The 13127-nt window shown below is 38.4% G+C and overlaps 1 protein-coding gene across 17 annotated transcripts in view; it reads left to right on the top strand.

Moving 5' to 3' along the window:
• Nucleotides 1–13127, top strand: part of CFAP46 (cilia and flagella associated protein 46) — a 193885-nt gene that overhangs the window by 133176 nt on the left and 47582 nt on the right. For 16 of the 17 annotated variants that reach the window (XM_039481097.1, XM_039481104.1, XM_039481091.1 and 13 more), the window contains 8 exons: nt 414–536; nt 834–887; nt 984–1151; nt 7321–7469; nt 8230–8328; nt 8640–8769; nt 9767–9913; nt 11394–11594. In XM_039481097.1, the coding sequence (XP_039337031.1) occupies nt 414–536; nt 834–887; nt 984–1151; nt 7321–7469; nt 8230–8328; nt 8640–8769; nt 9767–9913; nt 11394–11594 (1071 nt within the window). The remainder of the gene's footprint in view (nt 1–413; nt 537–833; nt 888–983; nt 1152–7320; nt 7470–8229; nt 8329–8639; nt 8770–9766; nt 9914–11393; nt 11595–13127) is intronic. The other variant, XM_039481098.1, reaches the window with a different exon arrangement.

Raw genomic sequence — 13127 nt, 5'->3', positions numbered from 1 at the left:
CATAGTGCCATATGGTAAAGATCCAGTGTGAGATCTTGATAGATTAATGGAACATGTAGCCAGTGTTCCAGTTTTACTCCACAGGATGTCTTGTGGACTTTGATTACCTCTAACAGAAATCATTGTTCAAATATCCTACCAAATTACTATCCTAATTATACTTTAGTCAAGGTCAATAACAAAAAGAGCTTTAGTAGGGAGTTCTCTCCTTCCCTGAGAATCAGGACCTGGCATTGGCCACTGTCAGTAGACAGGATACTGGGCTAGATGGACCTTTGGTCTGACCCTGTACGGCCATTCTTATGTTCTTATGTTTGAATGTAGTCTTGAGGCAACATAATGGAGTGTGATTCTGTTTCTAGTAGCTAAGGACAACACTTTAAAGTTAAATAATTGTAATTATTTTTGTCTAGGTTTCATTGTCTGCAGCTGGATCTATTATAAAAGCATTACCGAAAACCTCACCATCTACTGCTTCCCCGAATACACAGTCAGCCACACCTAAGAAAGATAAAGGCAAAAAGGATGCAAAACAAGTAAGGCACTCCTCTTTGTGAAAAATCTATATATTTTTACTTCAATAAATAGTGTTTCTGAGGTCAGTTCTTCAAGCACAAAATTATAGAAATTGGCATTACAATGCCCTCATGTGAGGGTCATTCATATCATTGAATTTTTGTTTCTGTGGGAGAGAACTTTTGAATCCATGTAGTAAATATGCAAAATTAGGCATGTTGATCTGCAGAAGACATAAGTTTACAAATACTTTTTCTTCTCTTTTTTCCCTTTTTTTACGTTTCTTTGGTTAAAACCTACCACCTGCTGCTTTCCAGATCCCACAGTCAACCACCCTTAAAAAAGACCAAGCCCGAAAGGATGCCAAACAAGTATCTTTCTTTTTCCCTCTTTGAAACAGTTATGTTTAAGTAAATATATAATGCCTATAGAAAAATAAACTCTCTAAAGAATTCCTTTAATTAAAGGTACAGTCTTCAGTTATGAAGGAGAAACCTAAACGAAAAGGACCAGTTGAAGCATTACCAGCGAGTGTGGAGGAATGGGCTAGCTATGACTGTCCTGATGAAGTTAGAGATGCTTTTAAACAGGAAACAAGCTGTTATGTTATTAACCGGGATAATATTCTGGTACCTGTAAGTAAACATCTCAAAATCATTGCTCTAATGTAGGAAAATAAAAGCTGAGACCAATCCTAGACATTAGTTTTTGTGGGTATATAGTCAATGCTTTTTGCAAACAGTTTTTAAAATGATTTTTTTTCTTTCCCTCGTCTCCTTTTATATTATGAAGGTGCTGTTTGCAACCCCATAATTATAATGTTCTGAAACAGGATTAAAAGTGGTAACACATTCCTTTTTATTATGTTGGTGTTCTAACATTATGTGAAACTTTACATAATGTTAGATTTTGTGCCATTTGAATTTTTTTGTTTAGATTTGGGTTTCTTTAAATCAAATGTCATTAAGTAAATGGTCTTTAGTTAAAATTCCTTTATGACAGTTGGACAAGGTGGGTGAGAGAGACAAACTTTCAAGCTTACATGGAGCTCTTCTTCAGGTGTGGGAAATATACTCAGAGTGTCACAGCTAAATACAGTATGAAACAGATTGCTTGGCATAAGTAGTTAACGCATATTTCAAGGGATTGACCATTCAAGGTGAAGTGGTCCGTTAACATCCCTCTAGTCAAAGTGAGGAAAGAAAAAGGAGGGGGAAAGTCAGCGAGGTAGGGGGGTTGTTAGTGGGTTAGATTGTTGTAATAATCCATAAATCCAGGGTCTCTATTCAGTCAATGATTTTTAGTTTCTAGCAAAGTTATGAATTTAGCCTCGTAGATTTGTCTTTTGAAACTATTGTGCAGGTTTCCTTTGAGAATGAGGACTGATTGGTTAGATGTAGAGTGACCGCTTTGTGAAAAATGTTCATGCCAATTGCATATTCTTTTGTTGATATGTATCTTTAAAACAATCCTGTATCTCCTCAGCTATTGGTAGAGGTGAATTTTGAGTGGATCTGGTATGCTGGCAATTTTTTTAAAATATTGTAAAAAACTTTCTGCAGTTATTCATCATAACTGAAAATGTACGTACAACAAATAGTCAATGCATAAGATTTTCTCCATCAGATATAAATCTCCATCAGCTTCATTTTTCTGGCAGATTTTATCCAGCGTCAGAGAAGATGTATATGCAAAACATAATGAACCAGATTGGGACCCATTATTCCCACTGATGAAACCAGTGAGACTGCCCATGTGAATAAGTGCTCATCAATAGGAGTAAGAGGTTCACAAGCTAATCCATGGAAATTATGCACATCTATAAATGCTTTATAGTAATTATGAAAATTCTAATTATAACAGTCATTTTGGCCTGAGGATCTTTTAATTCTTCTTCAAGTAGCATCCCTGTGGGTGCGCCACTTCAGGTGATCTGCACCCTCTGCCTTTGTTTGGAGATTTTTGGTAGTGGAGCCTATTTGGCCTGTGCATGTGCTCCATACATTCTTGTGCCTCACACTGAGGCTATATGGGGCCACTCACGCAAACCACCTAAGTTCCTTCTCAACTGCCTTTGGCCTGAGGCAGAGTCTACAACTGTGCCTGTTCTCTACTAGCATTCAGAATTTAGTTTGTTAGTTAGTATATAGTGTTTGCAGTTGTTGGAAAGCCGTTCCTTCCTTCCTTTTGAATTTTTATTTTTTTAATTATTTGTTTGTGCATATTGTTAGATAGTGTTAAATGTATTTTGTCTTCAGTAGGGGACAGTTTGTTGTTAATTTTCTCAGGAATGTTGTGAGGCTGTCCAAGTCAGCAACAGAGAATCCCACAGTGTCTTTCCTGTTTGGATGATATTCATATACCTAATAAGTGCAAGATCTGCACTTCCTTCAAGAGTAGATCCCAAAAAAATAGGGAGCTCAAGTTTAAATTCTTGATGATGGAGGTTTGGTAGACCTCCCTTTACATAGGCATCCCACTATCACTAGTGCCCCCATCCACATCAACATCTTGATCCCTGGACAAAGCTAGAGACATAGGTGGTACCATGACACTGAGTACATTTACTGTACCAAAGACTTCAGCAAAGGTAGTTTCAATACCTGCCTCTAAGTAGAAGGGAATGAGTAAAACTCCAAGAAAATCTCAGTCACTAACACACAAGAAGAGTATGGAGACCTCAGGTCCCAAGGGGAATTCCACGCAGACTCTGAACCATGTCAATATCACAAAGGCAAAGAGGAGTCAGTTGTCTAAGACAGACATGGTACCAAGCTCGGGTACCCCTACAGCAGAGCAGCAGAGACAAGGTGGTGAAGAGTTCTAAGCTGAGCCATAAACAAGATTCAGTACCAGTAACAGGAAAGTCAGGGCTAGCAAAGACCACTCAGGTGCTTACAGTACTAAAGGAATTGACACTGACTTACTCCCATGCCAAGGGCTTGGTACCAGCTTCTTTGGTACCATAAGAACAGCCACACTGGGTCAGGCCAACAGTCTGTCTAGCTCAGTATCCTGTGTTCCGACAGTGGCCAATGCCAGGTGCCCCAGAGGGAATGAACAAAACAAGTAATCATCAAGTGATCCATCCCCCAGAGCCGCCCCCCACAGTTTCTCGCTCAACCCACTTGGACACCATCTTTACCACACAAATTTAGGTACCCTATGGACTGATAGTATCTTCGGAACCAAAGTCGCCTCTGTTAATGAGTCCTGGGGGTTTGTCAGCATCAAGATTCTTTTGGTCATTGACACCGCTACCTCCTAGGCCACCACATTCATCCTCGTTTTTCTTGTAAATGGAACAGCTATTTCCACTGTTGATGTATGTGGAGGAGGAATCTTCAGACTCTCAAGTAACCATCTAGGTTCCCTTATCTATTCCAGGTCACGCTGCTGTCCCCCCTCAGATATGTAAAACAACAGAAATTCAGGACAGAGGCCAGTGTTCCCTCTAATTTTTCCCAGAGATATGCAGAATGATTTTTATTATGTACACCAATATGGAGGTGATGTGTAACAAAAGATTTCTTTGATTTTTGATCAACAATGAGCATTGCCCATACAAGGTGCTTTTTTCAGTCTATCTTCTCCCCAAGAGTATCCTAAAAGATTCTGGAGGTATCTATATCATTTGGATATAGTAGTTTTCCCTTATCTGAATGATTGACTGATTGGGACACATCATGTCAGGAAGTGTTGGCAGCAATGAAGATGATGTATACTTTTTTTGGCAGTCTGGGCCTCCAAATAAATTCCAGAAAGTCCATTTTCACTCCAACACAGCATCTAGACTTCATATGAGCTTTCCTGGATACACTGACAGACAGAGCAGCAGATTTCTTGCTCTAACAAATCTCATCTCAAGTAACAGTAAGAGATTGTCTTCAGCTGCTTGGACACGTCAGCTTATGTCTTTGTAGTGTAACATGCCAGACTACATCTCATAAGTCTACAGGGATGACTGCAAATGGTTTACAAACCAAGAAAGCACAGTCTAGACAGGCTACTATCTGTTCCCCAGTGGGTTATACAAACACTCAACTGGTGGAAGGACCCAGCTGAAACATGTGCAGGTGTTCCATTTTTCCAGAATCCATCTATGACAGTCATAACATCAGACACTTCATTTTTAGGTTGGAAGATACATCTGGTTCAGAGCAAATGGTGATTACAAGAGCAACTTCTTCACTTAAATTTGGAATTGAGAGCAGTCAAATATACTTGCTTACACTTCCTACTACTAATTAGGTCCCAGTCTATAAAGATAATGACAGACAATGTGGCATGCATGTATTACATCACTGTCAGAGAGGAGCACATTCCCCATCTCTCTGTGCTGAAGCAATAAAATTGTGGAATTGGCATATAGTCAACTAGATAGTCAGCTTCATATCTCCCAGGTATTCAGAATACCATGGCAGATGACCTCAGCAGACATTTCTCTTGAAATTATGAATGGAAATTAAACTCCCAAGTCCTCCACATGACATTCCTAGTCCGGGGACTCCTGGAGGTGAATCAGTTTGCCATGGTAGATAAAGCAAAATGCATCAGCTATTGTTTCAGTGGTGGTCTCAGTCCCAAGTCCCTAGGAGATGCTTTTGTCATCTCAAGGAAGAAGGGACTTCTCCATGCATCTCTACCAACACTGCTACTGTTAAAGGTCCTCAGCCAGGATCAGGTCAGGGTCATAGTGATTGCACCAACGTGGCCAAGACAAGTTTGGTATTCCTACCTAATCAGACTAACCTCTTGCCCTCAGTGGAGACTTACGATCACTTCTCTCCTCCTGACTCAGGATACTAGTTGAACCCTTCACCGCAGCCTGCAGGTTCTGAGGCTCCAAGCATGGTTCCTCAGTGAATATAGGAATAGAAGAGGTATCCTGTTCATCAGAGGTACAACACATTTTATTAAACAGTAGAAAAGAATCTACAAGAAGTACTTATCTCCAGAAATGGAAGCAGTCATCAGATTTCACCTGTTCTTTCCCCCTTTCTCAGAGTATTGGATTACCTGTTAGAATCGGAAACATCGTGTCTTTTCTGTGAACTCTATTGGGGAAGCCTTAGAAGCAATAACAACCTTTCATTTACACACTGATTTTTTTTTCTCCCTCTTCATCACCAAGCCACGGTAAGATTCTTAAGAGGTTTGTCAAATGTCTTCCCAGAAATCAGAGGCCCTGCTCTAGCTTGGACCAGAACATAGTCCTTAATTGCCTATGAGCCACCAGCTATATATTCTTTGTTAGATCTGTCAAAGAAGATGGCTTTTTTGGTAGCTATAACTTCTGCACAAAGGGCTGGAGAATTGGGGGCTTTAATGGGAAACACTCCCCGCCCCCACAGTATTCACCAGAGAGAAAGTGTCACTGCAGGCCCATTCCAGATCTTTACCAAAGGCATCCTTGGAATTAATCAAACTATTCATCTCCCAGTTTTTTTCCCCAAAACCACATCAGACTTGTCAAGAAACCGTGTTCCGTACCCTAGATGGTTGGAGAACCTTAGCTTTTTACTTAGATAGGACCACAACTTTTAGAGTTGACTATTTGTCCCCATTGTGAACAGAAGTAAGGGTTTGGTTATTTGAAAACAGGGGTTATCAAAGTGGATCTCTGGGTGTATTAAGATCTGTTATGACAAAAGCTCAGCTTCAGCCCCCTTCAAGAGTGATAGCACATTCCATTAGAGCACTTTCTACTTCTGTAGTCTGACATAAGGATGTATCCATTACAGACAACTGTAAAGCAGAAACATGGTCCTCTCGCATACCTTGTCTAGTCATTGTGCCATGGTGCCTGCTGCAAGATCTAATGCAGCTGTAGGCAGTGCAGTTTTCTCTTCTGTATTGGACTCTGCTCTGAACCTTGCACTTCCTTAGAGAGGGTATTACTTGGGAACCACCTGAAGTTCTGTAATGAACCAGAGCTACTGGATTTCTTCAAGATGTGTGTCCCTTTGGGTGCTACCCTCCCTCCTTCCCCTCTGCATCACAGTCTCCTTTGTGAGACTTTGCAATGGAGGAGGAACGGAGGGCAGCTCGCCCACATAGCCGCAGTGCGGGTCATGAAAATGTGTGGGCTGCTTGCGTGGGTCAAATGGGCACTGTTACCCAAAATCTCCAGTCAAAGGCATGAGTTCACCTGAAGTTGAGCACTCACAATGACACACATCTTGAAGAACTCCAGTTACTGCACAACGTGAATAACATGTTCATCAAAATGCTAGTGGTAACAGGAAGTCCACTCCCTGGGTCTCATAGCTGTGGTTCACTGCAGGTCAGAACTTCAAAAGTCATCTTCCATACCAGGAGGAAGCATATGTTTGCTTTCTTGTGCAACTCATTACCAAATAACTCTCATTCCTCAGTCCCTCTTTGCCTGCAGTTGGGTTCAGAGTTGCATTCAGTTATTGTTCTCTACATATCTTTTTGACATCAGCTATTTGTGGGGAGAGATAGGGGAGTTAGTGATTGTCTGCCAGTTCCTTAGCTAAGTGCTGACTATTTTCTTTAATACTCTTTTTGTCTTTTAGAGCACTAGCCAGTGCTCTGCACAGGGAGCTGTAAGTGAGGTATTTCAGTAGCTCAAAACAGAATTGTAAAATTCTGATCTGTTGAGCATCAAAGACTGAAGATCCAATTAAGCATGTCTTAATACATCCATATATATGTCTGGAGGATAAGATTTATGTCAGGATTTTTTGTTTAGCTTGTACAGTTGAAGAAAGAAGAACTAATAGTTTAAATTAAAAATATCAACAAGTGGTACAAAATTTATTATTTTTTTATTTTTAGAATTACACTTTATATTTTATGGACCTTTTGGCCAAGGAGCTGCAGAAAATTTCTTGCAACCACTTTACTCTTCCCATCTTTCAGCTGGCTGAGGTTATTGCTCATGATGTTGTGGAAAGTAAAAGTCTGTCTGATCTCTACCATCTTCGGTTTGTATAAATTACTTGCTTTGGCTAAATGAGAGATGTTTATGAAAAGCCATACCAGCCCTCTCCGTTTTGTACACTGATCCTCAATTACACTATGTAAACCATCCCTTTTATTATTTACATTGTTTTACCTTGTTCATCATTTTAAAATTGATTTGTCCTCTTTATTAACATGCATAATGTTTAACAATATTCATTATGGTTTGTTTTTTCTTTTCTGGCATGAAATCCAATAAGGATACCAATATTATTAAGTGCTAAGCCCCAAAGTAAGTGTTTACAGGATTTGGCAAATCTCCTCCAAATGAAATTGGAGGAATTAGGAAAACAACCTCACTTTTTTAAAAAAGAGACGTACTGGTTAAATAGTTTAACATAGTTTGAGGCCAAGCGTCCCTGCTTGCACCCACACAATGTATTGAGCAGTTGTGTCTTTCTCTTTCACTGCTGTATTCAGATTTGCATTCACAGTTGAAGCAACAATTCTCAGCTCCCCACTTATTTTGTGCTTCTGTTAAGAGCATAAAATATGTTAAGGATCTAACATGTTAGATGTTAAAAACTTTCTCAAAAATGTATTGAATTTTTCCAGATTTAAACTTCACAGAATTCTGTTGTTATTGGCTATATTAGTCAAAGTTACCAAAAAAGAAAAAAAAATGGAAAGCATAAAAATACACTTTTTCAGAAAGTTTGTTTCCACCAGGCAGTATTTTCATTTTTGTGATCATTATGCACACTAATCTTTTTATTTTCACAGAATCTCCCTGGTATGTTCAGATATAAAATTGAGTCAGGCATTCTCATATCATGAGAAAGCAGTTGGAGAAGCATACATTAACGAAGTGGAACAGGCAAAGTATGTGTTCTTATTGCAATGCACTTTGTGTAGCTTTTTTGTTTTCATAGAATCATAGGACTGGAAGGGACCTCAAGATGTCATCTAGTCATCTGGTAACATGGAAACTATGCAGTGCATTATAAAGTTAGAATGATAATAATTTTATTTTTAAAACACCATCTCCAAGCACTACATTGTGTATGAAGCATTTCACACAAATTTACCGAATTACTGTCATAAATCTGTGTAGTATAATAACACTTCAGATTAAATATATTTTTAAACAATATTTTTAATTTCCTTCTCTCCCCCCTCCCACTACAATTTAGATATAGACAAGCCATTGCATTAAAAAATGGAAAAAATGTGCAACCTGAGGAGGAGGAAAGAAATGGGTTATCTGAATGTAACAAATCACATAATAATGGATGTAAGAACTCACTTACTGCAAAGGAAAAGGTTATTTAATTCAATTCCACACATACTATATTGAACAAAGTTTCTATTTTTACTGTGTTTTTCTAGACAGATTATGATACATTATTGATTTCAATCAGTTACAGTTTTAAACTGTAGAAACCATATTTCTTGAACCTTAGATGTTCTTTAAAATATATGCTACTTAAGTTCCTCTGACCTAGGTTACCAGCATGTGAGTTGAAGTTGTTCATTATCAAGAACTGATGCAGAGCAAGAGCGGGAGCTGTATGTAAAGCCACTCACTGCTGCTCTTTCCAGTATCTGACAGGGATATTGTTTCTCTAATGCTAGCTCACCTCAACAAAGATTGAGGAACAGGAAAAGGAGCTCCAGTCTCTAATATCACTCTTCTCTTCTTTCTTTTCCCTCCACTGACATCACTGGATACTCCCCGTGCAAGCAGCTCTGAAGAGATACATTCCATTCTAATTCTCCTCTCTTCTACTTTAGTCTTACAAGATAATCCCATGTTTTCTTGTTGCTTTCCTCTACTCCGCTCTTCGTTTGCATTTCATTCCTCTTTTTCCCCGTATTACTTCATTATCTTCCTCTACCCTCTTCCTCTCCTCCCAGGCGTTCTTCCATCTTATTAATGACTTCCTCCTCCACCCGCTCTTTTAACTCTCACATAGTCTTCTCCTGTCTCTCTCTTAATCCTGGAAAAAATAAGTCAACTCCTCCCATCTTAGTTTTGTTTCTGGACAGCACAGGATCTAAACTATTTTCACTACACAAAAGTCAGTTACAGTCTTGCATTTAGTTTATACATTTGTTATGCAAATTCTTTTTGTGTTCTCTGAAGTCCAAATGCTCCAGTAAACAAATTTTCTCCTATAGTTTAACTTCTAATTTCTAGGTTATAAAATAGTCAGAGATGAATATGAGGTATAATGTTAATTAAGATTTTCAATATTAATTTGTATTCAATCTAGTTTTCTGAAAGTCTATAGTAATTTAAAGTTTTATTTTTTTTCAGATTTTGGAGTTAGATGCAGTAACTGGAAAAGGACTGAGTGGACTTTCTTTCCCTTACTTGTGGATTGACAAAGCTGAAGTACTAATTCAGCTGGGCTTATATCAACCAGCAAGGCTACTCCTTTCAGAGGCACACAGTGCAACACAGGTAGATCAGAAATAATTCAAGCCTGAAAAACCAAATTAGTAAAACAGGCAATAATGTTTAGCATGATTTAAATGTCACTTATGTTAATGGTAGTCAAAATGCGGAAACACTCTCCAAAGGCTGGAAAATTACCTCTCAGAGTTTGCCTTGTAAAACTGAGAGTATATATCCTATACTTAAAGCTACAAAATCCTTAAAAGAACACTGAAGTTACTTTAAAAAATACTACATCCATTAGAAACCTAGGTCTTGTACTTTAACTTAAAAGAAACCCAAACATTTGAAAGTCTGGAGATTCAGAGTTATGGCACCCAAACAAGGTTAACTCTTACCTTCTTGAGGCTGTCCTCACAGCTGAGGGGGCATAGGATGGAGCATGCAATGCACCCTGTGAAGTAGTGGCAGCAGCTGTGCATGCTCCTCTAGTACTACTGGAAGCAATGTATCAATTCAGGATCTGTTTGTTTAGCTATTCCACGGGAGTTCAATATTTGCTCTTGAGAGTTGTGACCTGCCCCTACTCGTCTCAGCGTGTGATAACTCTGAAACCTAGTTATGGCAATGTGAAGTCAATATTGCTAATTGTTTCATTACTGGCCTTTAAAAAAAAAAAGAAACATCCAGTTATGCAGGAATAATATGTTTGCAAGGGCAGGGGGGTGACATAATTTTGGGCAGAGTTTAAGTATAGTGCCCTCACCAATCTGATCCCTGCCAATTCAATATGTAAAGAATCTGCATGAAAGATATCTTTAAGTCCTGTCTTGTTACATCCTGTTGCTCGTCAGTGTGCCTTTCTCTTCATGAAGATCATTTTAATCTGTAATAGTTGTTTCTGCCCTTCATCATCATTTCAAATGTCTTTATTTTCAGACAAATACAAATATCAACTAATACTTATCATTATATTTTAAACAAATATTTTTTTCTTTTACATACAGCATGAATTTAGTATTGAGCAGTGAACAAAGTCCAGTGAAATGAAAAAATATCTTGTTATACCATAAAAGATACTGGGCCAGCTTCACAACTGGTATAAATCAGCGGGGCTTTATTGAAGTCAGTGAAGCAACGCTGATTGAGAACAGCTGAGGATATGGCTCATTGAAACTCTTCTCTGTGATCACATTTCTTCTAACTCAGATACTGACAACAGAATGTTTAATATCTGATAAAAGGGAAAAAGAGGATTTGTTTTACAAATGGTGTAAAAGAATCCACTTGGGGAGATAAAGGAAAATAGACAATAGTTTGGAAATAAAAAAATATGCTTAAAATGAGCTGGAAAATTTGTGTAGTCTGAAAAAGCACTAGGAAGTAGCATGAATGCTAAAGAGCAAATTCTTTGGCCAGATACATGCACAAAACTATCACTGATTTTGTGCTTCAGTGCCTATCCCAGTATTTGTCTCTAAATGTTAATAGGACAAGGTAGGATCTCTGCTTTTAAATATATCTGAAATATCTTTTTTTCCCCTAGGAAATGAATGACATACATGCTGTGTCGAGATGCTTGTACCTCCTTGCTGTACTGGCTAACCTGGAAAAGAACCATGGGCAAGCTAAGGCACTTCTTGAGAAGGCACAACTGATAGGAGGAAATGAGCAGTTTTGGTACAATAGCACTCTGAGTCTCATACAGGCAGTTCTAGAGGAAGATAAGGAAGGAAAAGAGAGAGTGGTAAGAAAATAAAATGGATATTGTTCCCTTTCCTGGTACAGTATGTAGCTCTAAATTATATTGAAAAAATGTATTATATAGCCTTCTGACTTATGTAATAAATATAATAATATTTAGTGCATATATAGTTGCTGTTCTCTGAGGGTATGTCTACACTGCAGTTTAACACCCATGGCAGGCCTGTGTCAGCTGACTCAGGCTCACAGGGGTTGGGCTATGGGGTTGTTTAATTTCAATGTACATGTTCAAGCTCAGTTCCAGCCTGAGCCTGAACATCTACGCCGCATTTAACCAGCCTCGTAGCCCAAGCCCGGCAAGCCCAGCTCAGCTGACACAGGCCAGCCATGTGTGTTCAGTTGTGGTGTAGACACACACTAATACACGCTCTTCACACTTCCAATCCATTTCCTTTTACTGATTTCTTGGCCGAAGCAGACAGGTGATATTTAGTGGTTTTAGCAGAAGATAAGCTTACTGCTTGTGCACTGGAAATATTGTATCTTTCCAACTAAATAACAGCAGTTATAATCTAGCGTGCATAACTTATTCCCCTGATTTTCATACTTATATGGTTTCTACTGCATAGGATTTCTAAGAGAGAAAAAAGAAAGGTTAGGTAGAAGGAAGGTGTTTTACTTACATGTCAAAAGTACTAACAATACCAGTGAGTTACAGTTAGACAAAGTATTTTGTATACGTCCATTTTCAAAGTATAACAAGTTGCAATTGCAATTTCAGGAGTCTATTTTCTTTTCTGTATGACGCATGTGACTAATTACATTAACTTAAGTAGAAGTTCACCTAGTGTATGAAATGGAAGTCGTATCCCTAAATCTCAGGAGGTACTTTGTTTTGTGATTTTTTTTTTAAATCCTGGAAGGCATGTATTACAATGCATACAGTACTTAATGCTTTAAAAAATCCATTTACTATTTAACCCTCTGCAGATGAGCTACAATTTCATGAAGTTAAATGCTAAGGCAGAAATAATTTGGTCTCTGAGTCAAGAGCTTCTAGTCATTGACATTTAGGGGATAGTGTTTTTAAATAATATTGGTTTTCTGTTCATGAGAAACTGAAAAAATCTTTTTCTCTTACAAAGTCTCCCTGATACTTCTATATGCTCAGTTACATGCTAACTGATTAAAAATTGAACAGTTCTTCAAATTGTTCCATAATAGTTTTTGTCAGGTTGCAAAATGCTACATTTTGGCACCTCTAATCATTTTAAGTTGTATCTTATTAGGGCTTGTCTACACAAGAAACTGTTCCAGAATAGTTCTTGATTAACTCCATGTGTAGATGCTCTTATTCTGGAATAAGAGTGCTGTATTCTGGGGAAAGAGTGTCCACACACGGAGCTAATTAGGAATAGTTACTCAGCTTTAAATTCACACCCTATCTAATTCTGGATTTACTGCCATGTGTAGACAAGCCTTCACTCTGCAAGTAGTCTTATTTAACCCAGCCTGGCTAGTGGTGGAGTAATGTGCTGCTCGGTGAGATGCTGGGCATCAGAAGCTGTCCCTATAT

Source organism: Mauremys reevesii, linkage group 7, assembly GCF_016161935.1.
Source record: "Mauremys reevesii isolate NIE-2019 linkage group 7, ASM1616193v1, whole genome shotgun sequence".
In the NCBI taxonomy this organism is placed as follows: domain Eukaryota; kingdom Metazoa; phylum Chordata; order Testudines; family Geoemydidae; genus Mauremys; species Mauremys reevesii.
Note: the sequence above shows the minus strand (reverse complement) of the source record. Positions and strands in the feature narration are given on the sequence as shown.